General features: G+C 49.9%; 6 protein-coding genes across 6 annotated transcripts; 3 read left to right on the top strand and 3 right to left on the bottom strand.

Moving 5' to 3' along the window:
- The first annotated feature begins 950 nt into the window (after positions 1 to 950).
- LOC117837520 (uncharacterized) lies at positions 951 to 5,454 on the top strand. The gene is made up of 4 exons (XM_034717180.2): positions 951 to 2,092; positions 3,945 to 4,029; positions 4,813 to 4,854; positions 4,973 to 5,454. Exons 1-4 carry the CDS (start codon positions 1,196 to 1,198, stop codon positions 5,035 to 5,037), a joined length of 1,089 nt encoding a protein of 362 aa, XP_034573071.1. The 5' UTR covers positions 951 to 1,195; the 3' UTR covers positions 5,038 to 5,454.
- A 2,539-nt stretch (positions 5,455 to 7,993) lies between these two features.
- LOC117837521 (uncharacterized) lies at positions 7,994 to 9,241 on the bottom strand. Its single transcript, XM_034717181.2, has one exon. It carries the CDS (start codon positions 9,224 to 9,226, stop codon positions 8,366 to 8,368), a length of 861 nt encoding a protein of 286 aa, XP_034573072.1. The 5' UTR covers positions 9,227 to 9,241; the 3' UTR covers positions 7,994 to 8,365.
- A 495-nt stretch (positions 9,242 to 9,736) lies between these two features.
- LOC117837525 (uncharacterized) lies at positions 9,737 to 11,725 on the bottom strand. The gene is made up of 2 exons (XM_034717183.2): positions 11,446 to 11,725; positions 9,737 to 10,266 (listed from the first exon to the last, which is right to left on the bottom strand). Exons 1-2 carry the CDS (start codon positions 11,668 to 11,670, stop codon positions 10,009 to 10,011), a joined length of 483 nt encoding a protein of 160 aa, XP_034573074.1. The 5' UTR covers positions 11,671 to 11,725; the 3' UTR covers positions 9,737 to 10,008.
- Positions 11,726 to 11,856: 131 nt separating this feature from the next.
- On the top strand, positions 11,857 to 13,634 carry LOC117837522 (uncharacterized protein ycf20). The gene is made up of 3 exons (XM_034717182.1): positions 11,857 to 12,018; positions 12,238 to 12,446; positions 13,156 to 13,634. Exons 2-3 carry the CDS (start codon positions 12,271 to 12,273, stop codon positions 13,607 to 13,609), a joined length of 630 nt encoding a protein of 209 aa, XP_034573073.1. The 5' UTR covers positions 11,857 to 12,018; positions 12,238 to 12,270; the 3' UTR covers positions 13,610 to 13,634.
- A 695-nt stretch (positions 13,635 to 14,329) lies between these two features.
- On the top strand, positions 14,330 to 16,508 carry LOC117837516 (non-specific phospholipase C4). The gene has a single exon (XM_034717176.2). It carries the CDS (start codon positions 14,685 to 14,687, stop codon positions 16,239 to 16,241), a length of 1,557 nt encoding a protein of 518 aa, XP_034573067.1. The 5' UTR covers positions 14,330 to 14,684; the 3' UTR covers positions 16,242 to 16,508.
- Positions 16,509 to 16,771: 263 nt separating this feature from the next.
- Positions 16,772 to 19,949, bottom strand: LOC117837515 (cleavage and polyadenylation specificity factor subunit 3-I). Its single transcript, XM_034717174.2, has 5 exons — positions 19,743 to 19,949; positions 19,549 to 19,646; positions 19,419 to 19,464; positions 19,174 to 19,323; positions 16,772 to 18,634 (listed from the first exon to the last, which is right to left on the bottom strand). Exons 1-5 carry the CDS (start codon positions 19,896 to 19,898, stop codon positions 16,997 to 16,999), a joined length of 2,088 nt encoding a protein of 695 aa, XP_034573065.1. The 5' UTR covers positions 19,899 to 19,949; the 3' UTR covers positions 16,772 to 16,996.
- Between the last annotated feature and the right edge of the window lie 4,537 nt (positions 19,950 to 24,486).

The following is a 24,486-nucleotide window of genomic DNA, read 5'->3' as shown; positions in this document are numbered from 1 at the left end:
ACAACCACTTTAATTGTTTTGCCTAACTTAATAATCGTGCGTAAATTGAGGTGAAGGATATATTTAGTTTTATATTTTTCACATCTTGTCATGTTTAGATAGGTAGAATTCAAATCGTTTGAAATTTGATTAAAATCTCAAAAATTCTTGAAGTAAGTCATTTTTTCCGATTTAGGATCAGTTTGACTGAGCTCTCCCGACTCCAGCTCCAATCATTATAGGTGGCAGGGGTGTCCTCTTAGGGCCTGTTTGGCATGGCTCCACTCCAGAACTCCAGCAACTCCACCAAAAAATCTAGTCAAACACTTCAACTCCAAAACTCCATGGAGCAGCCAACTCCATGGAGCTGTAGTGCAAATGGAGGTAGAGTTTTGGAGCACCTCTTTTGCTACTCCAAAACTCTCTATTTCGAACCTCCTCGTGGAGTTGGTGGGTAATTACCCACCAATGCCACTGGTTACAAAAAAACGTTTCATTCTATTCGTCCCGAGCTCCCACCCGTGCCTATTTCCCCACCCCCGTCACCTGTAGCCTACCGCCTCCCCGCCACCCGTTGCCGCCCCGCCTGCCGCCCATCGCCGCCCCGTCCCGTCGCCGCCGTCGCCGTGGCCAATGACGCCAGTGGCGGTCGCGGCAGCGCGTCCGTGGCGTACGGCGAGGACGTCGCTACCAGTATCTTCGAGGTAGGCACGCAGCTGTTTGTCGGGGCGTATGACAAGTGGGGCTTGAATTGGGGGGCAACAATGGCAATCTACACTGAAATCGGTCTTTTTTGGAGCTGAGAGCACCCATCTAGCCAAACACCCCATTTTATTTCTGGAGTTTTGGAGTAGAGCTGGTTCCACCAGAAGTTCTGAAGTGGAGCAGCTCCACCTAGAGCTGGAGCCATGCCAAACAGGACCTTAGTTTTATGAGGGGGAGGGAAGGAGAGAGAAAAGAGGTTTCGATGAACAATACAGTGGATAGCTAGAGCGAGCTAAGCTGTACCAAAGTGGCCCTTAACGCAAGCTCCTCTCACATGAACACAGTGAAATGTGAAAGCAAACCCAGTTTGCTCTTTCCCCATTCCTCCATTTGTTTCCCGAAGCGCCCGCGCGGCTCCTAGAAATTTTGAACTCCCCCTCTCGCTCTGCCGCGCACCACCACCGCTTTTCCGCTCGCGGCGAGGGTTAAGGGCGGCGGCGGCGGGCGCGCCATGGCCGGGAAGAAGGCAACCCCAGTTAAGCCCGCCCGTCCCTCCACCCAGCGCAACGGCAGCGCCACCCCCGGCTCCAAGGGCCGGGCCAAGCAAGCTTCGGAGGAGGCCTCAGCCGCCAGCGCCAAGGCGCGGTCGGCGCCGAAACCTCGCAAAATCACCAAGGAGAAGCCGGCGGCCGCCAAGAAGAAGCGCGACAAGCCGGAGCCCCAAGAGGGCAGCAAGCGTAAGAAGCAGCAGGCGTCCGGCGACGCGGCGACGCCTGCGAAGAAGAGGAAGAAGGGCGACGGCCCGGAGCCCAAACCCCGGAAGGAACCCAAGCCCGCGAAGAAGCAGCAGCCATCCGGCAAGCCGGAGAAGCCCGCGACGCCATCGAGGAAGCAGCAGCCATCCGGCAAGCCGGAGAAGCCCGCGACGCCCTCGAAGAAGCAGCAGCAGTCATCCGGCAAGCCGGAGAAGCCCGCGACGCCCGCTAAGAAGCAGCAGTCACCCGGCAAGCCGGAGAAGCCTGGGACGCCCGCGAAGAAGAAGCAATCAACCGGCAAAGCCGACAAGCCCGCGCCCACGCCGAAGAAGCAGCAGCAGTCACCGGGCAAAGTGCGGAAGTCCGCGGCGCCCGCGACCTCGCCCATGAAGAAGCGCGAGAAGCCCACGCCGACGAAGAGAAAGCGTGGTGACGATGAGCCCCCAAAGGAGCTCAGGAGCCCGAAGAGGGCGTCCGGCGATGGGGATGCGCCCGCATCTACGCCCGTGAAGAAGAGGAAGGACCAGAAGGCGGCTGCGGCCGGCATGGGTTCGTGCAGCTTCCCGATGGCGCGGGTGCGGCAGCTGATGCGGGCCGAGGACGCCACCATCCGCGCAGCCAATGAGGCTGTCTTCCTCATCAATAAGGCATCGGTATGGCCCCCCTCCTCCACATTTCCTCGTTTCTACTCTAAATGCAATGGTTTATGCTAGCAATTAGGTAATGGAGGATTAAAGCATCATATCATTCTATCCGATTGCAATGGTTGAGGAATGAGGAATTAGGATTGATTCTATTGAGTTATTAAGATCTACTGTGGTGATGCTATTGGCGCCTACAAGGTGTTCGATGAATTATCTTAGATATTGTCAGTTGTAACATAATGAACATATTCTCACCTGAATCCATCCTGCCCGATTTGTGTTTCTGCACTGTGAATGGATACACCTTTACCTTATATGGAAACGAGTTGCCTTCAAACTTGCTAGTGGATTTATGAAACCTTTCCTAGTGGATTTATGAAACCTTTCCTAGCGTATCTTAACTGTTTTGCAGGGACTTCTCTGAAACATTTGTGTTATATTATTGTCTATCGCATTCTTGTGTACTGACACATTAGGTTCGTGTTACTGAGTTGTGGGATTTCATTAATTAGATCATATTAGCCTAGTAATTTATGCCTACCAAGTGTATTTACGGAGCTATGATGTCTTCCAGAGAGAATGTTTGTTGCCCTGTGTGGGGTTTCCAGATTTGTTGTCTGTCACTTTTGTACATTTGCTTCAAGCATCACATTGTTTACTGGTCTTCATGATAACATTCCATTGTTAGCTGATTTGGTTCTCCACACAGCGTCCACTATCTAGGCTTGTTGCTAGTGTTTGTTGACCATATTTCCTTTTCGCAAGGCATAGATTGGCCAGAAAACTCTGTTAGTTAGATATTGAAGAAATTGGTTTAAGCTCCATTTCGTCGATAATTTACATTTACAAGGTGTAACTAGACATGAATCATTTTCTAGCAGTTAGACATTGGAGGATTAAAACATCATACCATTCTATGTGATTGCTATGGTTTAGGATTGATGATTTGATTCTCACAGCGTTAGTGCAGTCTCAGGAACATGTTTCCCCATCAAACTTGATAGCTAGTGGCATTATGAAGAGATTTCCTAGTGTGTCTTCACTGTTTTGCTGGGAATTACCTGAAATATTGGTGTTGTACTGTTGTCTATCATATTCTTGTGCACTGAAAGCGAACGGGTCTCTAGCTGAGTTGGTTAGATGGCCTCAGGAGCACTCCTCAGGTCCTGGGTTCGACTCTGTGTGGAAGCAAATTTCAGGCTGGGGTTAAAAAAAACCCGTCTATCACCATAACCAAAGCATAGGTTAAGCCCAAAGCATTCGTCTGTCGCAGCTGAGTAATTCTTATCTGCCAAGTGTACTTAAGGAACTAATGGTGTTACCCAAAATGTTGGTGGCCTCGTATGGGGGTTCCATATTTGTTGTCTGTCACTTTTGACTTATGTTCATCTGTTTGAAGCGTTATGTTATCAACTGGTCTGTAGTCTCCATGGTAATAAGCCATCTTTAGCTGACTGCATTCTCCATAGAATGCATGGTATCTACTATCTAGGCTTGATTCTGTTGACGTTAGTTGATCCCATTTCCTTTCACAATTCATAAACTAGGCAGAAAACTCTGTGAATTAGTTATTGGAGAAATCGGTTTTAATTTCCGTTTTGTTGATGATTTGCATTTACAAGGTGTAGCTAGACATGAATTATAGAGAGATTGTTGGTGAGTACCTTAACATAGAATCTGACAAAGAACTAGCTTCTTCATTATTTTTGGAGAAAAACAATGGTTGACTGGTTATACTACTATCGCAACTTGCAGCATGCATTTCTGTATCATTCATAAAATTGGGAATACCTGCTGATATTTGGTGCTTGCAATGTTTCTGCAATTTCAATTGATATTGTAGTCACACTTGTAACTGCAGGAGTTATTCTTGGGGAAGTTTGCAGAGGACGCTTATCGCAATGCCCTGAAGGATCGTAAGAAGTCGATTATTTACGATAATCTTTGTAAGTTGGTCCTTTCTTCCTGTCAATTTACAGTATTTCTTCATCGTCTATGCTTAAAAAGGCAACTAAAGGTGCAACTTGTGACCATATTTAAGTAAGAGCGGAAGAAGTCCGTAAAACATACAAACACCACACAAAAAGACCCCCAGATTGGTGGAATATGAGTTATCTAGTAAGACGACCTGAGTACAGATGGATCTTCAAGGTTAATAATTTGTTTAATCCGTTTTTGATTACATAACTGTGCAAATGTTGAAGGCTTCTCATATCTTTTTGTTGTGTGGATCTATAAACACCATTCCCTGGAAAAACCATGCCATTGTGCACATGTGGTTAGAGGAACCTTTCTTTTTTTCAGTCAAGCATCGCTATGCAGTAAAGGAAAACAATCAGTGTAGATAATGCACAGCACACCAATGATACGTGGAGATACAGCTGGTCCCTGAACAGCTTACAGATGCCAATATATTTCATCCTTGTTTGTTCTTGTGGGCCTTAGTGCGTAGCTGTGAATCTGTTAAAGTTTGCTCTCATGGGAAAAATAGACCCCTAAACATGTCATGTATTTCCATGCATTAAAGACTAGTAATTTTTTAGATAGATGTGAATGAAGTCAGCATCTTTCATCCTAGTCCTAGCTGTGCTCCCCTCGCACTCATCTCAGAATCACCATGAAAATCGAACCTTTTTCCCTGTGGTTTGACTAGTAACACCTTTTGTTTTCATCTGTTATTTTTTTTTTGTTGGTGTATCTGATGCCACACCTCTGCCCTCAATTTCCAGCAACAGCTGTCTGCACCCAGAAGGGTTTGAAGTTTCTTTCAGGTAAGTGCTGCTCATCATTTCGTTTAAATCTTTTTTTTTTGGGAACGAACGTACACTGCTGCTTTGCTGCATAAGTCATGGCGGACTGACTGGTCGGTTCCTCATTTTCTTTCAACAGATTTCGTACCGCAGAGAGTTACAGCCGAGGATGCTCTGAAGGCAACGGCTGACAACAAATCATAGTCTGATGTTAGATTGCTAGTCTTGTGTTGAGGCATGGTGGTTTTTTTGCTCCTCAGCACGTGCAAGGAAACCTGTAGTGTTGAATTGTAGTATGGTAGATCCGCATGGCAGGTGATGCCCCCATTTTACCATAACACCTGGGATCTGTACTGGTCCATAGCTTAGGGTGGACTAAAAATGTTTGGTCGGGGGCTGGGCATGCAGTGATATGCTTGAACTGACTATGCAAACTAGAACAAGAGTAGGAGAGAACCAGTGGCGGATCCAGCGGTGGGTCGGGGGGAGAGGGGGCCTCAAGCCCCTCTACCATCCAAAAACAATGGAACTCTTGAGTCCCCCCCTCCATGTTAAGGAGAAAGGAGGAAGAAGAAGAATCCCTCTAGGAGCCATGGCTGGCTCCACCACTTAGAGAACCAATCCTAAGTTTCTGCGTATGAATTTCGTTCGGATTACAGTATTGTCGCTTGAAAGCTTGCTGTCAACTATCGGAGAGTTGTTGCTACTGAAGGATTCAGGCTCTGATTTTGGGGCCGTGGAAAGAAAGAAACAGAACATGACTGACAGCTTGATGGGCGGGCAGCTGAATATAAAGGGTTGAGACTTGAGAAGCGTGCCATAGGAACCTGAATTTGCGCCCCCGTCAGCTGTCGTCGTTTCTGTTGGAGTAGTTCCAAATGCAATTCACTCACTCCGTTGCTTCAAAGGATGGACTCCAAGTACAAGAACTTTCTTTATAAAAAAAAGAGTACTTTATAAAAAAAAAAGAGTAGGGTATACCACCGATCCTAAAACTTGCAAGACTGCCATCCCGATTCCTAAACTCGCAAGATTGCCATTCCGATTCTTAAACTCGCAAAACGTACAAATAGATGCCTAAACTTATTAATTCTGCCATATGAGTCCTAATAGATGCCTAAACCTACTAATTCTGCCATACGAGTCCTAAATCTTAGTGATTTAATTTAAACCATCTACGTGCCATGCGGACTGTGCTTACATGGATCCAACATGTGGAGCCCATGTGCTCTCCCGTTTGTTTTTGTTATGTTTTCCTTTTGCCACGGACTAAGCAACAGCAGCTGCATTATTTCTTCTTCCCTGAGCAGCTCAGCCAGCCATGGTTCTCCAGCACGCCATCTCCTCTCTCTTTGATCCTTCTCCACCGAAACAAATAGCAACAACTCTATACTCTATTCGCTCTTCTCCATAAATCCAAGGCGCAAGCCACCATCCCTCATCCTCCCTGCTCGAGCAAAGCACCAAAACAAACGCGGCTGGCTTCGAGGCGTCAAATTCGAGCCGTCGCGCTGCCCGCTACTAGCCAATACACGACGCTAGCCGGAGTCTCCGCCATGGCTGCGCTGCTATGCAGCAATCTGGACCGCGGCCGCAACCCGCAAGCTCGCAATAGCCAAGATGGCGCAGCATAGCATCGACATCGAGCTGCTATCGCTCGCTTCCTCGACCATACCGCCCGACGCCCCTACGACCCCGACACCCCTCCGCTCGGAGCTCGCCACACCGCCCGGAGCTTGCGTTGCCGACCCGCCAGCTTGGATGCTGGAGGTCACGCGGCCTCCTGAAGCTTGCACCCACACCTGGAGCTTGCGCAGTGAGAGATGCAGCTGCGGCACTCGGATGTGGCAGCCTGACGATGTGGGCGGCTACTGCGCGAGGCGCGAGTTGGAGCAGGAAGCATGGAGCGGCGCCGGCGGGATCTCGAGCTCCACCCTCCACCGGGCGCTCTCCTCCCCACCTTACGTCAGCATTGAGGCCACCATGGCTATCCTCTGCTTTGAGGCGCGGCGCATGAGGCGATGGGGAAGGGCCGAAGGGGATCAGAGAGAGAGAGACGGCGGAGGATCAGAGGAGATGTGGAGAGAGTGGAAGAGAGAAAAGGAGTGGAAAGATAGGCTGACACATGGTCCCACACATTGGGTCCATGTTATAAGTACGGTCAGCACGCCACGTAGGCATTTTAAGTCTATGTCAGCGTGCCACGCAGGCAGTTTAAGTCAAGTTGTAAAAATTTGGGACTTATATAGCATGATTAGCAAGTTTAGGGATCTGTCTGTATGTTTGGGGACATGGATGACACATGCTTTGACCGGTGATACGAGAGCTTCATGTTATGGGGTACTTGAACTGTAAAGTATGCGAGATTTGACCACTGGCCCATTGCTTGAACGTCTCGTTGTTTTGATGTCAAAGTGTCAACGCCTCGAAGCCGGTGATCGATTTCTTGGAAAGGTCTAGATGCACAATGGAGCGCGCGCACGTGTTCATCAGTGGTTCGATCCGTGCCCGTGCCCGTCCTGACTTTGTGATGCCGCGACCGCGAGAGCTTGAAACGAACAACAGCTGGAGACCGTCACGGTGTCCATACAAAAGGACGATATCGTTCAAACTAAGTAAAGGATACCATACCGTGCTAGCTAGTATTAAACAAAAGCATGCCTTACGAGTTAAGAAGCATGCAGGCGATGGGATCATGGATACACTGTTCCTAATGAATTTTTAGGCTAATCCATCCCACAATATTTCTGGCTTAGACTGCAGAAAGTTGGGACCTGAAATGTCTCAAATTACGTTGTGGAGTGAGCAACAAATACCCATCGTACTTTGACGGAGTACCATCCCCATTCGAGTACTTGTCAACATAATCGGTAGCTCAAGAGATTAGTTGTTTGGGTTGAGACATACAACTACTCCATGCAGAGAGCATCAGAAAGTTTGCTTCAAAAGGAAAAAGAGAGCATCAGAAAGCTCGAGAAGGATTCAGATGCCGCGTTGGTGTGCTCTCATGGCGCCGCGATCCAAAACCACAGGGAGGAGGAGGTCCCTTGACGCAATAAAATAGATCTCAGGCCTCCAACAACCACGCACAGAGATGCTGTGCAAGGAGCACTTTGGATCTGAATACTGTTCCTACCAATGCGCTTGATTACAGTTATAGTAGTGTTTCGAACTGAGATATGAATTCAATCGACAGCAGTACCAATGATTACAAGAATCGGCAATGTCGTAGCACTAGGAACAAGCATACTAATGTGTACAAAAATGTATCCTCCTCATCTCCATATCAATAATGCATGTATCGGATGATTATTCCTCTCGGCATCACCAAAGAATTACACATACCAATAGAATAGAAGAAGAAGAAACAATGAACGATCTATCCAGGAATCATGCATTTCAGGGCTGCGTGCGTATCGTATATGACCTCCGATTGTAGTAATAATCTACTAATAGTAGCTAGCATGTATGTATGATCTGATCCGATCCGATCCGATCCACCGTTCGTCAAGTGAAGTGGGAGATTGGTCGATCAGACGAGCTCGAGGCGCGCGGCGTACTCGGCGTACCTGGCGCGGCGGATGTTGGCCCGGCGCTTCCTCCAGACGAAGCAGCCCAGCCCGACGACCGCGGCGGCCGTGAAGGCGCCCACCACCACGCCGGCCTTCTTGCCGCCGTTCATCTCCTCGTGGTCCTCGCCATCCCCGCTGCCCTGCTCGGCGGCGGCGCTCGCGGCCTTAATCTCCTCGGCGGCTGGGGCCGGAGCGGGGGCGGAGGACTTGCGGTCGTCCTCCTCGTCGTCCTTCTCCTTGTCCTTTTCGCCGTCAGCTTCCTTGTCGGCGGCGGGCGTGGGCGCTGGAGCAGCGGAATGCGGGTGCGTGGGCGGAACGGAGGACGGCGCCTGCGCCGGCGAGTCGGAGGGAGCCGGGATTGGGGAGGTCTCGGTCGGAGCCGGAGGTGATGAGCGGGCGGCGGCGTCTGCGGCTGCAGGGGCGGACGCGGAGGCGGTAGGCGGCTGGGAGATTGGAGAGAGCTCGGATTCGGTGTCGTCGGCGACGGAGTCGCGGGGGAGAGGGGAGGCAGCGGATGTGGGGGGCTCGGAGACGGGGCTGGAGGCCTCCTCCTGGGACCGCGCGGCGGAGGCGAGGAGGAGAGAGAGGACGAGGAGGAGGGCGGCGCGGGGCAATGCCGGCGCCATAGGAAGGGAGGGAGGGCGGTGGCTGAAGCAGAGCAGATCTGCGGCGAGGCGGGTGGGGGGTGGAATGGGTTTGGTCTGGTTGTTGTGGTGGTGCTGCTGCCTGCGAGTTGGTGAGAGGAGGGGTTTTATACTCCCTCCGCCCGCTAGGGCTGGCGGCGAGAGGTGGGAAAGGCAGGTCGTCGGAGGAGACGCCATCGCAGCAGCACGCAAATGATTGGCCAACCAACTCACGCGACGCGACGCCGGTGGAAGCCGCCGTCAGCCTCGGCTCCCGGGCTGCCTGCCAGTCCTACGTTGCCAAGCTCATCGTTCAGTTCAGTACAGTACAGGCTACAGAACAGGAACTGAAGAAGGGCCCCGGTGTAAGAATTTCAGGTCCTACCAGAACCAGCTGCTGACTGCAAGTTCGGCCAATATCGTTCAAAACGTAGTACCTGCCGAAGTTTGGACAAGGTCGTTACAACCCCAACCATCTTCCTCCACAAGGTAAGGTTGACTCTAAGAACGAATGACTCCAGCTCAATCTTGCAACATCACAGCAGCACAGGCAGGACACCGAGCCATTGTGCCATCCTCGTGGCCCATCTGTGAGGACAAGAGACCGCGGTTGCCACCATCTCTGAAATCCGAACCACCACAACTGCCCAACTCAGATAGACGAACACATGATAGGAATAGGATCCAATCCCCGTTACCCGTTAAGAATTGAGGACAACCTGAAACATACGAATCGCACAGCATGATCTCGAGATGGTTACAAATTATTCCAGTTCACAAATGCTTTGGCAGCCCATAATTCGCCTAACATCGCTCAAAAGTGTCCTACTACAACACACTGCTTCAAAGGTCCATCGCGTTTCTATTTCTATTTTGGATGACATGATCAAGGCAAAACCTTCCTTTGCTCCAGGAAACGGAAGCAAAATCCCCAAAAAGCGTAACATCAAACATGTCCTGCCCGCTCTGCTCACTGATGATCAGTGCAAAGCTGCGGCCTGCTTCTTCAGCTGCCCTCGTGTGGCTTTCCCTTTCCCTCCTTGGGCAGAGGCCTCTTGCGGCGCTGATGAAGAGCTGGCCTCCTTAGGTGCCTCGGAGCTTTCTGTGTACTGGGAGTACAGAAATTTCTTCGCGTTGCCGACCTGCACGCATGACAGCTTAACAATCCTCCTTCCTGTCATCCATTTCAGCAAGATCTTCATGTGAGTCTTGCTGTTCAGGCCACTAATACCAGCATCCTGTTGCAAAATATGCCACATCAGTGTAAAGCTCTTTGCAAGGCAACAGACAACAAGCACGTAACTGTCAAACTCACATGCTATACCTCCTGCTGTTAAGCTAAGCTAAAACAGAGAAAGATGACAGGGTAAGTCTAATCAATATGTGAGCAAGCGTTAAACTACAGATGGGAAAGTAAAGAGATGCATCATGTGAGAATGAACAGAACGATTGTCAATGTTCACAAGTGACATGAAAACAGTGAGTAAAAAGTGAGAATACAGGGTATAAGGGATTTTGATCAGCTGCATGTGCTGCACACTGTCAATAAGGACAATGAGGATTTCACAAATATGTTGTAGATTCTTAGATCCGTAGAATTATAAAACACATAAAATACACAGGGCACCTAAGAACAAGTGTTATTTCCCTCGCTGGTATATTTTAGGTATCTATACTTCCAAATCATCATCAGCTAATTCTTATGAACAAGATAATCCTAATTTGACACCATAAGTTACCTAGTAGTACAATCCTGTTTATATATGAACATATGGTCATTCAGTTGAAAATACATGACATACGGTTCCATTTAATTACCATCTGACTAAATATTACTGATAGGTATCTGTCATCAGTTACCACCTTTTCACGGATCAAAATCTAAGCGTGATAAGTAGCACCTATATTGCGCATAAAACTGCTGCTTCAACTAAGGCTGAACAAGCTACACAAAACTATGGAATGGAATTAAATATAGAAAAGTTGCAATTGCAAAGATACTGCTATAAAACTGCACCCAAAACCCCAAAGCTGTAACAACTCAGAAGTCGCTAAACTCAAACTTCCCGGGATTCCCATCTAGCTGCTGGAATGGAATATGCTCCGATCAACAGGTGGATGGCTCAGTGCCACAGAAGAACGATAATACTATCACAGTCTGTAATCTGTTTTTAATTCACTGCCAGTACCTACTATTTGCTTCCCCAAATGCCACTAGCTAGCGCAGTAATTCGTAGTCATTGTCTCATTGAGAGGCCAGGTTTCTACTTCAAAGCCGTCTAGTGCATAGCTGTTCTAATCACCGCTGCTGGCTCTGAATGACGAACAGGACAACAGACGGGGGATTTCCAGGAATTTGACGAAGGTTACTACATAGTAGGTTGATGGGGGATAGTAGCGTGTTGCCGTTGCTGTACCTTGGCGTGGTTCCATGTGTTGCCGACGGTGAGGGGCCCGTGGTCGGAGAGGATCTGGAGGAGGCGGCCGGAGATGGCGACAGCCTCCTCCTTGGGCACCTTGGGGTTGATGCGCCGCACATCCACCGAGCGCTTCCTAGAGAAGTGCCGCCGCACCACCTCCCACGCGGCCCCTCCGAACCCGCCGCCACCCCCGCCGCCGCCGCCGCTTCGGAGGAACTGCATCACGCCGCCGCCGCCTCGGTCGCTGGGTCGCTGCTCGCTGGGGTTCAGTTCAGCCTAAGCCCTCTCTCTCTCTCTCCTTCAGGAAACGACCCACGGGAGGAAGAAGCCCAACTGGGTTAGAATAAGGCCCGTGGATTATATGCATTGGGCCCATCAGGCCCAACAGGTGCTTTCTCGGGCGGGCTCGGCCGGTTTGGTGGTCCATTCGCCTCCTCCTACTCCATCCAACCCTCTCATCTCTCTCCGCCGCCACGGGGCCGCGGCGACTGCGGCCGCCGGGCCAACCGCCGGCTCCGGTGGTGACTGACCAGTGACCCCGCCGCCGATCGACGAGGAGCCTAGTTACAGGTTAGCACCCCGCAGCCACACTCCTCTTCCTTCTTATGCTTCTCGTGAGTTGCCTAGATGGAGGCAAGCTCGGTGGCTGGCCATGGGAGGCCGCTTCAGACCACCTTGAATCGCTGGAAAACGAGCTCAAGATAATTGGATTTGTTTCCGATTGGCTTATTTTACCTCGGCCGCGGATGAAATGTTTGATAAAAATGTCGATTTTTCTGAATTTTGCAGCGCAGATGCTTGGTCAGTAGCCGCCGGCCGCATATGTCAGGTCTCGCCTTGTGCGAGGTTGCCGCCAAGTCGCCGTGCTGGTCGGAATGCTCTGGATCGAGGCTACTTGCTGCATCCCGCGTTCGGAGGGGAGCCGTTTCCTGCCGCTGGGAGAAGCCAGGGACCTTTTCCTTGCTGTGGGCATCTCCTTCCTACCGCAGAAACTCAAGGTTCGTTCGCATGACCGAAACAGTTAGATGCAGGGTGTGTGTAATGTCGTCAACGTGGCCGATGCACATTTGAGCAGACACTTAGCGAGATGATTATGCTTATATGCTAATTCTCGTGGTCAGGTACAGATTGTTAGGGTGCTCTGTGTTTTTAGCTTTCGATTGGAATCCTAGCAATCAGTCTCTCTCATGTCTTTCACTGTTGGAAAGCTATGCAGTTCGGATACACCATACGGCAGGACTCAATTTTAAAGTCAAATTACTGAGTCTAGGGAATGTATGTAAACACACCAAGGAACCAAATCTAGGTTCCAAAGTTGGAATCCAATCTGTGCATTGCTCTGTGCCTGCACACTGCATACATCTGAGTTTTTACATTATTTTCTTAGTTTGGCATATCTGTAGTTGTACACACCTTCACTAGAAAGATTCAAAACTATTCATGCCTTAACATAACTAGTAGCACTAGGTGTGTCTGCTTCCGGCATTTTGCTCATAGATAATCCTAAATATGCCATCTCAGTCAGTTCACTGTTAATCGTATGGTTTGAGCAGCAATTGCTCACCCCTTTAATCATGTGCTCTCATTTTCTTCAGTTATACATCGTCCTTTGTCAATCTGCCGACCTGTCTAGAAAAAAAAAACTATCATCTTTCTTTCAACAATGCCTTAGTACATTTACATAAAAATGTTTCATTCTTTGTGTAGGCAGATGCAATGGGCCATCAGGACTATGTCAGATGATAGCAGTGGCCAACCAGGCAATAGCACTCGCCTTTTCAGTGCAATTCAATCTTTCTGGAACAAGTTTTCTGCAAAGCTGAAGAAAGCAAGGAAAGGGCTAGCAACGAAGATCATGTTCTTTCTGATTGGATTTTATTGTGCTACGGCATTTGCTACTGTCATTGGGCAAACAGGTGACTGGGATATATTGTCAGCCGGACTTGCTGTTGCCATTGTGGAGGGTATTGGCGCACTGATGTACAGCGCTTCCTTTGGATTTCTTGGTAGGATCAGGAACATGGTTACCATGTTCAATTACTGGAAAGCTGGGCTTACACTTGGGTTGTTCTTAGATTCTTTTAAATATGAAGTGGATGGGCTTCTTGATTCATGTAACCCATTCAACTTCGAGATTAATATATTCACTGGCCTCTGGTAAAATTCTGTTCCATGTTTTGATATTATTTCTGCCAATGGTTTTCCAACTCAACCAAGAGACAACCTCTTTGTAAGGATGGAATCCAAATACCCACAAACCATCAGTGTACCCGTCGCGCGTCGTGTCCTCAGGAGTGGTGCTATCTAGAGTAAAATCAACTTCATCAAATTGCTGTTTTACTGGTGCTGCAGCGGTTTCTCCTCTTTCCATTAAGCACATGCCCATTTCATCAAGACCTAATTTGCGATCCTCACTGTAGTTGATGTCTTCTAGGATCCAAGGGCCACGCACTTTTTTGTCCAAGTAGCTGCAGCGCGGTATCACCATCCCTAGATGTTGGTTACAATGCCTCAGCACCCACTGACTCTCATGGTTGGAGTTGGATTCGTCATCAAGGATCCAAACTTTGAAGCATCGATCCAAGGGCACACCCTGGTTTTTCCTGGACGCATAAGCAAATGAGAAAGAGATGTAGCAGGTTGCTGCACGGAATCGAAAAGAGACAACTTGTGTTTTCTGGTCGGTCTGTCTCTAGTCGCTCTCGTCCTTGCGTCGGAGTATCCAGGTGTGAAGCAAAAGCAGCAGCAGGAGCCCAAATGGGCAATGGTAGGCGTGTGAGTTGGCTGCCGCGGTTGCGTCCCGTTTTTGCAATTTTAATAATATAAAATGTGCTTTTTCACTGTTGTGAACCCAAAAGAAACGTTTACAGAGCTAGTAGGTCCCATGATTTCTGTTCTAGCTTGCTACCTATAGTATTCGATCAAGAAAACTAACCCCCATCTTCTAAAGCATCAAGCGACTTCCTTGTCTTGCTGTCCGATCCTTCTCAACAACCTTCTTCCGTTCCGATCCCTGCATTATTTTGTTTGTTATAGTTTTTTCCTTGCACGCGGGACTGTCCATTTCATCCACGCTAGAATATCCGCTCAGCATCTATGTAGCCCAGCAAATCTTCCGTCTCTACACTCCATCTCCATGCACTCTTTTTATATCGGAATTGCCAAGATCATCGACAGCTGCTGTATCGATCCATCACCAACACATTGATCGATCCAAGAAGAAAACAACACAACCAATGGCGGGCAAGATCAAGACGGTGGTGGTGCTCGTGCAGGAGAACCGCTCCTTCGACCACATGCTGGGGTGGATGAAGAAGTCCATCAACACCGACATCGACGGCGTCACCGGCGACGAGACCAACCACGTCGACGCCTCCGACCCCTCCTCCCGCGCCGTCCGCTTCAGCGACCGCTCTCAGTACGTGGACCCCGACCCGGGCCACTCCATCCAGGCCATCTACGAGCAGGTCTACGGCGTCGCCTTCGCCGACGCCGCCGCCACCCCCATCACCCCGCCCGGCGTGCCTGCGCCGCCCATGAGCGGCTTCGTGCAGCAGGCGGAGAAGGAGAAGCCCGGCATGGCGGACACCGTCATGAGCGGCTTCCTCCCCGACGCCGTCCCCGTGTACCGCGAGCTGGTGCGCGAGTTCGCCGTGTGCGACCGGTGGTTCGCGTCCGTGCCGGCGTCGACGCAGCCCAACCGGCTGTTCGTGCACTCGGCTACCTCCCACGGCCTCGTCAGCAACGACACCAAGCAGCTCGTCTGGGGCCTGCCGCAGAGGACAATCTTCGACAACCTCCATGACCAGGGCTTCTCCTTCGGCATCTACTACCAGTACCCGCCGTCGACGCTCTTCTACCGGAACCTGCGCCAGCTCAAGTACGCCGGCAACTTCCACCCGTTCGACCTCGACTTCCGGCGCCATTGCCGGGAGGGCAAGCTGCCCAACTACGTCGTCGTCGAGCAGCGCTACTTCGACCTCAAGATCCTCCCCGGCAACGACGACCACCCCTCCCACGACGTCGCCGAGGGCCAGCGCTTCGTCAAGGAGGTCTACGAGGCGCTGCGCTCCGGCCCCCAGTGGGGGGAGGCGCTCCTCGTCATCACCTACGACGAGCACGGCGGCTTCTACGACCACGTCCCCACACCCGCAGCCGGCGTGCCCAGCCCCGACGGCATCGCCAGCGCGCCGCCCTTCTGCTTCCAGTTCGACCGACTCGGCGTCCGCGTCCCGGCGCTCCTCGTCTCGCCGTGGATCGAGCCGGGAACCGTGCTGCACGGGCCGCCGTCGGGGCCGTACCCTACCTCGGAGTTCGAGCACTCCTCCATCCCGGCCACCGTCAAGAAGATCTTCAACCTCGACGGCTTCCTCACCAGGCGCGACGCATGGGCGGGAACCTTCGACTCCGTGCTCACCCGCGACACGCCGCGCACCGACTGTCCAGTCACCCTGCCTGAGCCGGTGAAGCTGCGGCGGACGGCCGCGGTGGAGCATGCGCCGCTGTCGGAGTTCCAGGAGGAGCTGGTCCAGCTCGCCGCGGTGCTCAACGGCGACCACACCAAGGACTCGTACCCGAACAAGCTCGCCGACAGCATGACGGTGGCGGAGGCGGCCAGGTACTGCGTCGACGCCTTCAGGGCCTTCTTGGACGAGTGCGACCGCTGCAACAAGTGCGGCGAGGACGGGTCCCACATCCCCACGGTGACGCCGTCGTCTTCGCCGGAGAAGAACAAGAGCAGCTTCGCGTCCAAGGTGCTGGCGTGCCTTGCGTGTGGCCATTCCTCTTCCTAAGCGTCACTATTACCTTGATCATCCTCACTACTTGTCGATCTGATCAGTGAACAAGATTACTTGCTTGTTGATAGGTTAGTGTCGCACAAGGGAAAGAGTAGCGTGCAGAGCCTGATTTATAGTGTTTTATTGTTTGCCTGTGAATTATCCTTGCAGAGCCTGATTGATAGTGTAGAATGGTGTCACATATGCATTTGTAGTGTTGATATTGACCGATCCTCCCAATTGCATAACAGATTGACAGTAAATACTACCTCCCTTTTTGTATATTAACAGATTGACAGTAAAATATATGAAACCGGAGGTAGTACATGGGAAAACAACGGAACAAGCAAATCACCAAACACTGGGGCTACGTAGCTTTGTTGCATCTACTGTTTAGTGCTGCAAGCAATTCGTCAGGTGTAACTTCTCTTCGGAGGATTGGATGACATAACAAAAATACAGCAAATGGAAGTTTGGAACAAGCAGATGATGCAAACATAAATGAATATGAAAAAAAAAAACAGATCAAACAAGGGAAAAAAGAATTTATCAAAGCAGGTTAATGCACATAGTAACTGTTAGTAGAAATTCGTAAAGGTTACAACTTATGTTTCTGAGGGAGTACATAGGCTCAGCACTAATCATTTCGAGTTTTCAACAGCTGTGCTAGAAGACATTTGACTAAAAAAAAGTTGCTGCTCTCTGAATGAAGGCAAACGTTGAACTCGAAAATGTTGGACAGTTCTAAAGCATGATCTTGCGCCTCCAGATCAAGAGGCTGAAAGTGGGATTGGTCTCACAGCACCCTGTATGCGACGGAAAGCAGTCTTGATCCGTTCTTTCAGTGTACCATTTACACATTCAACGTCACCACTCCTCCCATCCAAGTGTGCCACATCTCCATCGACAGATATGACAAATTTCCCTTCATCTCCAACTTTAACGTCACCAAAAAGCGACGCCATAAGAGAATACACTACCTTTAGTGCTACCCTTTCCGTATCTTCCTTGGTCTTCGCTGCTTCTTCAACTGGAACTACTTTTGGGCCTTCACGGCCTATGTTCAAGATCATAGACACCACAGAATCAGAGACCATGTCGCTGATGGGATCAGATGACCATTGCAGCGTAACATAGCTTTCTGAGTCTAGGCGAACTGTCACTCGCTCATGCACAATAAGTGCTGGAACATCAGATTCCTCAGTTGCTGACTCCACGCTCTCATATATTTGATTCAGTCTGTACTTTATGACTTCAAAAGAACCAGAATAAGGAACTGCAATGCGCTGAGTGATGTTAGCTGTAGATAACTGTGTGAACACTCGGAGATCTTCAGGAGCCATAATCTGATATGTGAATCCTTTTTTCACAAGCAAGCCACCCGAAGACTCTCCACCTCCCGGTACGTTTTCTGCCAGCCTGCCAATAGTCTTGGCCATTTTCTCGCAAGTGAAATACATCTCCACTGATTGGCAATTCTTGGGGGAGACAATTTTCGTGTTTGTTCCATCAAACTGAGAAATAAGTTTCTGTTTGAGCCTTGACATTTCATTTGCTTCTCCATGTACAAGAATAATGTTGGGTGGCCGAAGTTCATCCAAAAAGTTGCTTGTCTGAGGGAAATCGGCATGAGCTGAGAAAGAGATATAGTGGACCTGCATATGAAGAGGAGCAGTGAGCCCATTAGCTAGCGTCACTTCTCTTGGCTCGTTGATTATGGTCTTTGCAAGGGTCCCCTCCACAACATAGCCTGGAATAACACAAGCATTCTTCTTATCCGTGCACCACTTATCAAAAAGCTGCCTAGAGAGACCACTCTGAAGACCACCTGGACTAGCCATCACCACTGAAGGACCTACATCATGAAAGTTCTCAATGCTATTCAAGGACTCGATATGCTTGAAAATGAAGGGATTGGACTGCGCAAATTGGTTCCGAATCCTGTCATTCATGGAGTTTATGTATGTCTGGTAGACAGACATGCACCTCTTCGCAAGCGGGGAGGCATAGTAGATTGGAATCTTATGGAGCTCTGGGTGCTTGGACCAATACTCATCAAGGATAAGTAACAGTTCTTGTGCTCTGCCAAGAGCAAATGCTGGGATAAGAACACGGCCCCCCTGTGAAACAGTATTGTGGATGACCTCAGTAAAGCGCTTCTCACGTACAATCCTGGGCTGATGTTGTTGTATGCCATAAGTCGACTCAATAATGCAAATATCTGGGGAGAACTGCGGGAGCTCAGCAGCTCGTAGGTGCCGGTCTTCTTCACGGGAGTAGTCACCTGTGTAAAGAATGCGCACACCAGCAATATCCACCATGAACATGGCGGCACCAAGTACATGGCCAGCAGTGTAGCACCAGAAGCGTATGCCATTAACTTCCAATGTCTGGTGGAAATCGATAACCTGCGCAACACTTTTAGATTAATAAAATGCGCATTCTCTGGATAAATTGCATTTGTAGATTAATAAAATATATGATTTTCAGGGGAAAAGGTGAGCAGATATGACATGCTGCACTAAGCAGAGTATCATAAGCAATACTCATTATAAGGATTGTTTGCCAACCAGAGCTGCACTAACATATAAGCACTTAAAAGGGTTAAAATAGGTGCTACCATCATGAGGCGGAGTTAAAGGTAGAGAGATCGAATATAATTTCACTATGGAAAATCAATTATACATCACAGACATAGATTCTAGGCAACAACTTCATCATCTTAAAGCACGCATATTTTCCCCTTATCTAGTACACCTGTCCCGATTCCTGAACAGGCTTCCAAAGAATGTAACAAGTTATCTGTTGGCAATTCACCAGCTAGCTAACCTCAACACATCATCAGGCACACCGAATATTTGTATCAAATAATGCGTGGATCTAAGCAACAGTTCCATTTACTGCTGTGGAAAGGGAAACAACAGACAAGCAAAGGGCAATAGCATACCTCAATTTTCTCCATAGAGCGACCAATGTCACTCTCATTATACAGCATATCCTCCACGGAAACTTTGCTGACTTTGACATAATCCATAAGCAGCAGCTTGTAAATAGCCTTCGTGGCATGGGTCATAAACACCCTGCCCTTGAAGGTAGTCTGTGGAAATTACCCGGGAAGTTTCAGGCACCAAGCAGCATCACAACAAACAAGTCTCGCAGCACCAAAATATAGCGCAAATCTGTAGGCATTACCTTCTCCAGGAAGTACGGCAGCGAGGCTGCGTGATCCAAGTGAAAGCTACAATCATTAATTTCACAAATTAGGCGTGCATACTTGCGGGAGAGGCAGGTGGGATCGGGTCAAAGTGAGAGAGGAGATTACTGGGTGATGAGGAGGACGTCTATAGTGGACGGATCGATCTCGTCGAAGTAGGGCAGCGCTGCCATGCCGGAGTAGGCCGGGTGGATGCCGCAGTCGAACTAGCCGCATCGCAACAAGACTACCAATCAGCAACAGCAGCAGCAAGGAATCAAAAGCAGGTAGGGTTTGCAAGGAAGGGGGGATGGAGTGCCTACGAGGACGGTGCGGCCCTTGAATGTCAAGTGGACGCAGGAGCGGCCGACCTCGCTGCCGGCGCCCAGCGGCGTGACGACCATCTGGTCGCCCTCCCGCCCGCCGGTGGCCGGGCGCTTCCCCGCCTGCGAGGCGCTCGGCGCGGCGACGGACGCCATAGTTTTCCCCTTCCTTCTTTGTCCGCCGGAGACGGAGGGATTTTTGCCTGAATCTGCGAGGGGGTTAGGGTTTTTTGTTGGGTGGGAGAATGGTTCGGGATCCGGTGCGGGCCGCAATTGCTGGATGGTGGTGGCTTGAGCCAGCCCAGCTCGATCAATCTTTAAGGCCGGCCCGTGGGCTGACATGGCCGTGGCTAAAATAGCTTTTTCTTTCATTTTGAAAATTCTCGGAAAGCGATTTACTCAAAAAAAATTAACTCTCGCTTCTCGAGGGTAAAACAGTTTCAAGTTTGATAAAAATTAAAAAAATATTAACATTTACATCTCCAAATAAATTTAGCATGAAAATATATTACATGATTAATTTATTGATATTTATTTTGTACCATAAATATTAGTAATATTTTTGTATAAATTTGATATAATTTAAAATTGGTTGACTTCTTGGGAAGCGAGAATTGCATTCTTTTTGGGACGGAGGGAGTAAGAAACATCTGATACTTGAAAACACTTTAGGTTCCTTCTGCGACTGTTTCATAACCGTTCAAAGACGTATGAATGGTTTTCAAAATTGGAGCATGGTTTCAAATTTTGAAAATTAGTAAATATATTTAAACAATTAAAGTTTGGTGGATTATCGTAACTTAAATCAAATTTGTATGGAGTAATTAATTTTTGGCGGGCATGATGAAAATCGTTTAATTCAGCTTCAATAGCTGTCTCATTTGCAACCCTATTATACTTTTTATTTTGCATATAAGAGAATTGTTGAGGTTACAAAAATATGAGCTACGACTATTTCAGTATGTAACTCGCCACATCACCGCATCAGTATCCAGTCTTGACCCTTTTGGCCTCATCATCCTAATGGAGCATGGGTGTCAATATTGGCTCTGGTGGGAACGAATGGACGGTAGCTAGGAGCAGTGTGTAAATAAGGTTCTGTTTGATCTAAAGTTTAGCGGATTAAATTTAGCTATTTTGGATCGGAACAGGATCCAACTAAACTTTAACTGCAGCTAAAGATCTTTAGCTAGTTGAACCCAGCTAAACCAACTAAAGATCAAAATACCCCATTCATTCACGCTCACCGATCCCCGCACCGCCCCTCCCCGCACGCCTTCCCGCGCACCCCCACCCTCCCACGCGCCTCTCCCCTCCGGTGCCGCCTCTCCGCGTGCCCCTCCCTTGAGCGGACCTGAGCGGCCTGTATCTGGCGCTACAAGATAAGATGCACGAGCATGTGGTAGTACCTGCCTGCCGGAGCCTTGGTGGCTGGCGAAGCCACCGGCGGCAATGGCGACGACTTCCTCACTGGCGTCGCGAAGCCACCATGGCCGTTGAAGCCGTAGGTGTTGGTCAGCACCGGGATGCTATCCGCCACCGCACGCATGTTGGCAACCTGCCCGGCAGGCTCATAGAGGAGCTCCCATGGGTCCGTCGGCTGATGCTCCACGCCGTCCTCCTATCCGGCCACATCCTCCGTGTCGTCCCCCTCCCAAATCCGGAGCTAGAGTAGCGGGGGATTGAGGAGGAGCCTCTTGTGCTTGCCTGCTCCGCCCGCCGTTGCCATGCGCGTTGTCGCCTGGCGCACCGCTAGTGTGTCGCATGGAGGAAGATAATAAGGGACAGAGGAGATTGATGCGATGGGTGAGGAGGGGTACTATAGGTAAATGACTCTTCAACTAGTATTTAGATAGTGGATCCAAATATCCTCATCTAAAATTTTACCTAGCTAAAAAAAGCAACTAAACTTTAGCTGGGTGGATCTGAACAAGACCTAAAAAGAAGAATGTACAGTAGATTGTCCGAGGAGGAGGTGACTGCTCCTGCTTTGAACAAGAGAGACAGATGCTGGTGCCACCACCTGCGCCGCCGTGGAGGAAGAAGGCATGCAGGGCGCTCGGAGCACGAAGACTGGCATGCCGTCCATGTATAGGACGGTCGCGGCGTACGATCGAATCTTAGCTTTCTTTCTTTGTTCCCTACGCCTGCGTCGCCTCAGCCAGTCAGCCTGCTTGCAGAGACCCGGCCGGGACCGGGAGTACATGGAGAGGCCGAGGGATCATGGAGATCGCCTCCTTTCCCTTTCCATGCGTGTCCTTGGGTAGTTGGATGGATGAAAGTGAAACGATGGATCTCCATGCCTGCAGTGAGTGAGTCTGAAAGCAGAAATTAAAGCACACCGCGCGCGCATGGCGATCGGTCGCCGGAAATCAAATCCATCCATCAGAAATTCAGAATTCATCGATCGCGGCGCGCTAGCTAGGTATAGCAGCAGCCTAGCACGCAGGTGCTGCAAAAGCAAAGCCCAAAGGGATGGATGGATGGATTCTACGACGACCTGACCAGTGACCACCAGACCCCTGCTGCTGCTTGTGGCTTCCAGCCTTCGTCTACATAGCTGCTTGCGTAGCTTTTTGGTAGGCGGCCGGAAGTGTCCTACACTGGACACGGATGGTCCCCGGCGGCCATGGCGACGAGAGGAGAGATCGATGGCGGGCGCTTTTAGCATTTGGATCCCCATGCATGATGGCGGCCGCGGCTATAGCATACTCCTAGCTGCCTTTGATGGATGCGTGCGTGCGTGCGTGCGTGTTCATCATCATGCGTGTCGTGGGCATTCGTGTGCAGCGACAGTGTGTACTGCCATCATCGCGCCTGTGCCGGCCGGCCGGTTGGTTGGCTGGCCGGCTGGCCGTGGCCGGAGAGAGAGAGACGACGGCCGTGCCGGGCCTTAAGATTCCTGAGCATTTTGTTATGTCGGAGGATGCAGAGGAGGGGCTAGCTAGCAGCTACTCCGATCCATTGGGCGCCGCGCCGCCCGATGTTCTGCTACTGCCTACGACTACTGCTCGCCTACGCGTCGGCGTGCCGGCCGGAGATTGGCCGGCCGTCCGCAGTCGGTCCCGTCACCGTCCCGTCCGTACGCAGCATGCCGGCCCGCGTCACGTCACCTGCAAACAAACATGACCTGGCTGTGGCTGCTGCCTACCTTTCCATCTGTAGCATGTGCATCTTCTTCTTACTTCTAGCATGCCGCACAATGCAAAGCAATTCCAAAGGGTACCATTGCCAATGCCATCTTAATCCTAGCTAGCTACATCGATCATGCATTGGGGCGCCGTGAGCTCCACGTCGTCGTCATGGATGTGGTTAATTAAGCCACTTCTTATATTAACCAAGACATGATGCCCGCTACTTAAGCCTAATCCACTTAAGCAAGCCCTCGGGCGAGAAAGTTGGGCAACTTAGGTAGGTGGCCACATGCACATGCATATGCATATGCATATGCATGCACGCGCGAACCATAAGTGAACTACTCAGTCTAGTATAATACTCCTAAGCGCCCACATGGTATAATATTATTGACTTGTTTATTATGTGTAGAAGGTGAAACTTCATTTAATTTGAGCAGCGATTAGTATTAAATCTTTTGCTGTTCATAATGACGATTTGTATTTCTTTTACACAATCATCAATTAATAGTGACCGTCAAAGTTTAAAAAGATGGACCTGTATTAGTACGTACGTACGTCGCTTATATGTTGATGCATGGTCAAAGATTAAGAGAAGGTTTAGTTAGTGCTGCATATATTTTCAATGCACGTACACTAGTGATGAAGTGTAGTGGCTTTATTTGTGCATGCAAATGATAGTGCACTAGTATCATGCATCATCCGCCCCACCTGCAAATGATGGAATATTGCTGGAGATGCATGGCTGATGGCTGGCCTCATGGCCTCATCTCCATCATGGGCGCACTCTTAATAACCCTCTAATTTCAAGGGGCAGGCACGCGCCATCAATCAAGTAATTAGCTAGCACGATGCATCGGCCTGCTACCTCATGATAACCTCCGATCCTCCTGTTCATCTGATCAAACCATTATATTTCTGCTGTCAGCGTCTAATGTAATCTGGAGGTCCTTCATGGCGCCTCCCTCCTTCATGTACCTGCATTGGCATGCATGTATGTGCCCATCAGCGCGCCCATGTACGTGGTCAGAGATGATCACGCGGAGCGGAGACACGAGCGGGGAGAGATCGACAAAAGAAGAGGCCGGCCTGGCCTGCTCTGGCTCTGCTGCAAATGCAATGCAACAAGGTCAGTGCAGGCACCTACTAGTAGGAGCTAGCGGCCGACCAGACTGGGCGGCCGGCAGCTGCCAGAAGCCAGCAGCACAACAGTATACAGAGAGCTAGCAGCAGCAGGAGGAGATGAGTACTTGCATGCTTGGCTTGGCTGGATGATGGATCATCAGCTGCTGCACGCCGCATGCAGCTAGCACCATCGGATGGAATGCAGCAACGGATACGAGTGAGGAGTAGCTGCTAGTATAGCGGCACCTACTACGTACTGATGCATAGTACTCGTCTCGTCTACAGGATCTTTCCTTTTACCGCAACAGTACAGTACGTACGTATGCAGTTACAGTTGTCTCCACCACTAAAACGAGAAGAGAAGAAGAATCATGTTCTATTCTGGTGCATTGCTGAGCCCAGTGGACAGTCACTCTAGCTAGTGGGCCAGGCAGAGAGAGATAGGCAGGCCCAATGCAAGCGAAGCATGCTCGCCGGAGCCATCC

Source organism: Setaria viridis, chromosome 9, assembly GCF_005286985.2.
Source record: "Setaria viridis chromosome 9, Setaria_viridis_v4.0, whole genome shotgun sequence".
Taxonomy (NCBI): Eukaryota; Viridiplantae; Streptophyta; class Magnoliopsida; order Poales; family Poaceae; genus Setaria; species Setaria viridis.
Note: the sequence above shows the minus strand (reverse complement) of the source record. Positions and strands in the feature narration are given on the sequence as shown.

Excerpts from the sequence above, each read along its gene's own strand:
- LOC117837515 (XM_034717174.2), bottom strand. The coding sequence starts at position 19,898 with ATGGCGTCCGTCGCCGCGCCGAGCGCCTCGCAGGCGGGGAAGCGCCCG. Across the intron at positions 19,324-19,418 it reads TGCCGTACTTCCTGGAGAAG|ACTACCTTCAAGGGCAGGGT; the intron begins GTAATGCCTACA and ends TAATTTCCACAG. Across the intron at positions 18,635-19,173 it reads GCTCTATGGAGAAAATTGAG|GTTATCGATTTCCACCAGAC; the intron begins GTATGCTATTGC and ends AGTGTTGCGCAG.
- LOC117837525 (XM_034717183.2), bottom strand. The coding sequence starts at position 11,670 with ATGCAGTTCCTCCGAAGCGGCGGCGGCGGCGGGGGTGGCGGCGGGTTC. Across the intron at positions 10,267-11,445 it reads ACACATGGAACCACGCCAAG|GATGCTGGTATTAGTGGCCT; the intron begins GTACAGCAACGG and ends ATTTTGCAACAG.
- LOC117837520 (XM_034717180.2), top strand. The coding sequence starts at position 1,196 with ATGGCCGGGAAGAAGGCAACCCCAGTTAAGCCCGCCCGTCCCTCCACC. Across the intron at positions 2,093-3,944 it reads TCCTCATCAATAAGGCATCG|GAGTTATTCTTGGGGAAGTT; the intron begins GTATGGCCCCCC and ends TTGTAACTGCAG. Across the intron at positions 4,030-4,812 it reads GATTATTTACGATAATCTTT|CAACAGCTGTCTGCACCCAG; the intron begins GTAAGTTGGTCC and ends CTCAATTTCCAG.
- LOC117837521 (XM_034717181.2), bottom strand. The coding sequence starts at position 9,226 with ATGGCGTCTCCTCCGACGACCTGCCTTTCCCACCTCTCGCCGCCAGCC.
- LOC117837522 (XM_034717182.1), top strand. The coding sequence starts at position 12,271 with ATGTCAGGTCTCGCCTTGTGCGAGGTTGCCGCCAAGTCGCCGTGCTGG. Across the intron at positions 12,447-13,155 it reads TCCTACCGCAGAAACTCAAG|GCAGATGCAATGGGCCATCA; the intron begins GTTCGTTCGCAT and ends TTCTTTGTGTAG.
- LOC117837516 (XM_034717176.2), top strand. The coding sequence starts at position 14,685 with ATGGCGGGCAAGATCAAGACGGTGGTGGTGCTCGTGCAGGAGAACCGC.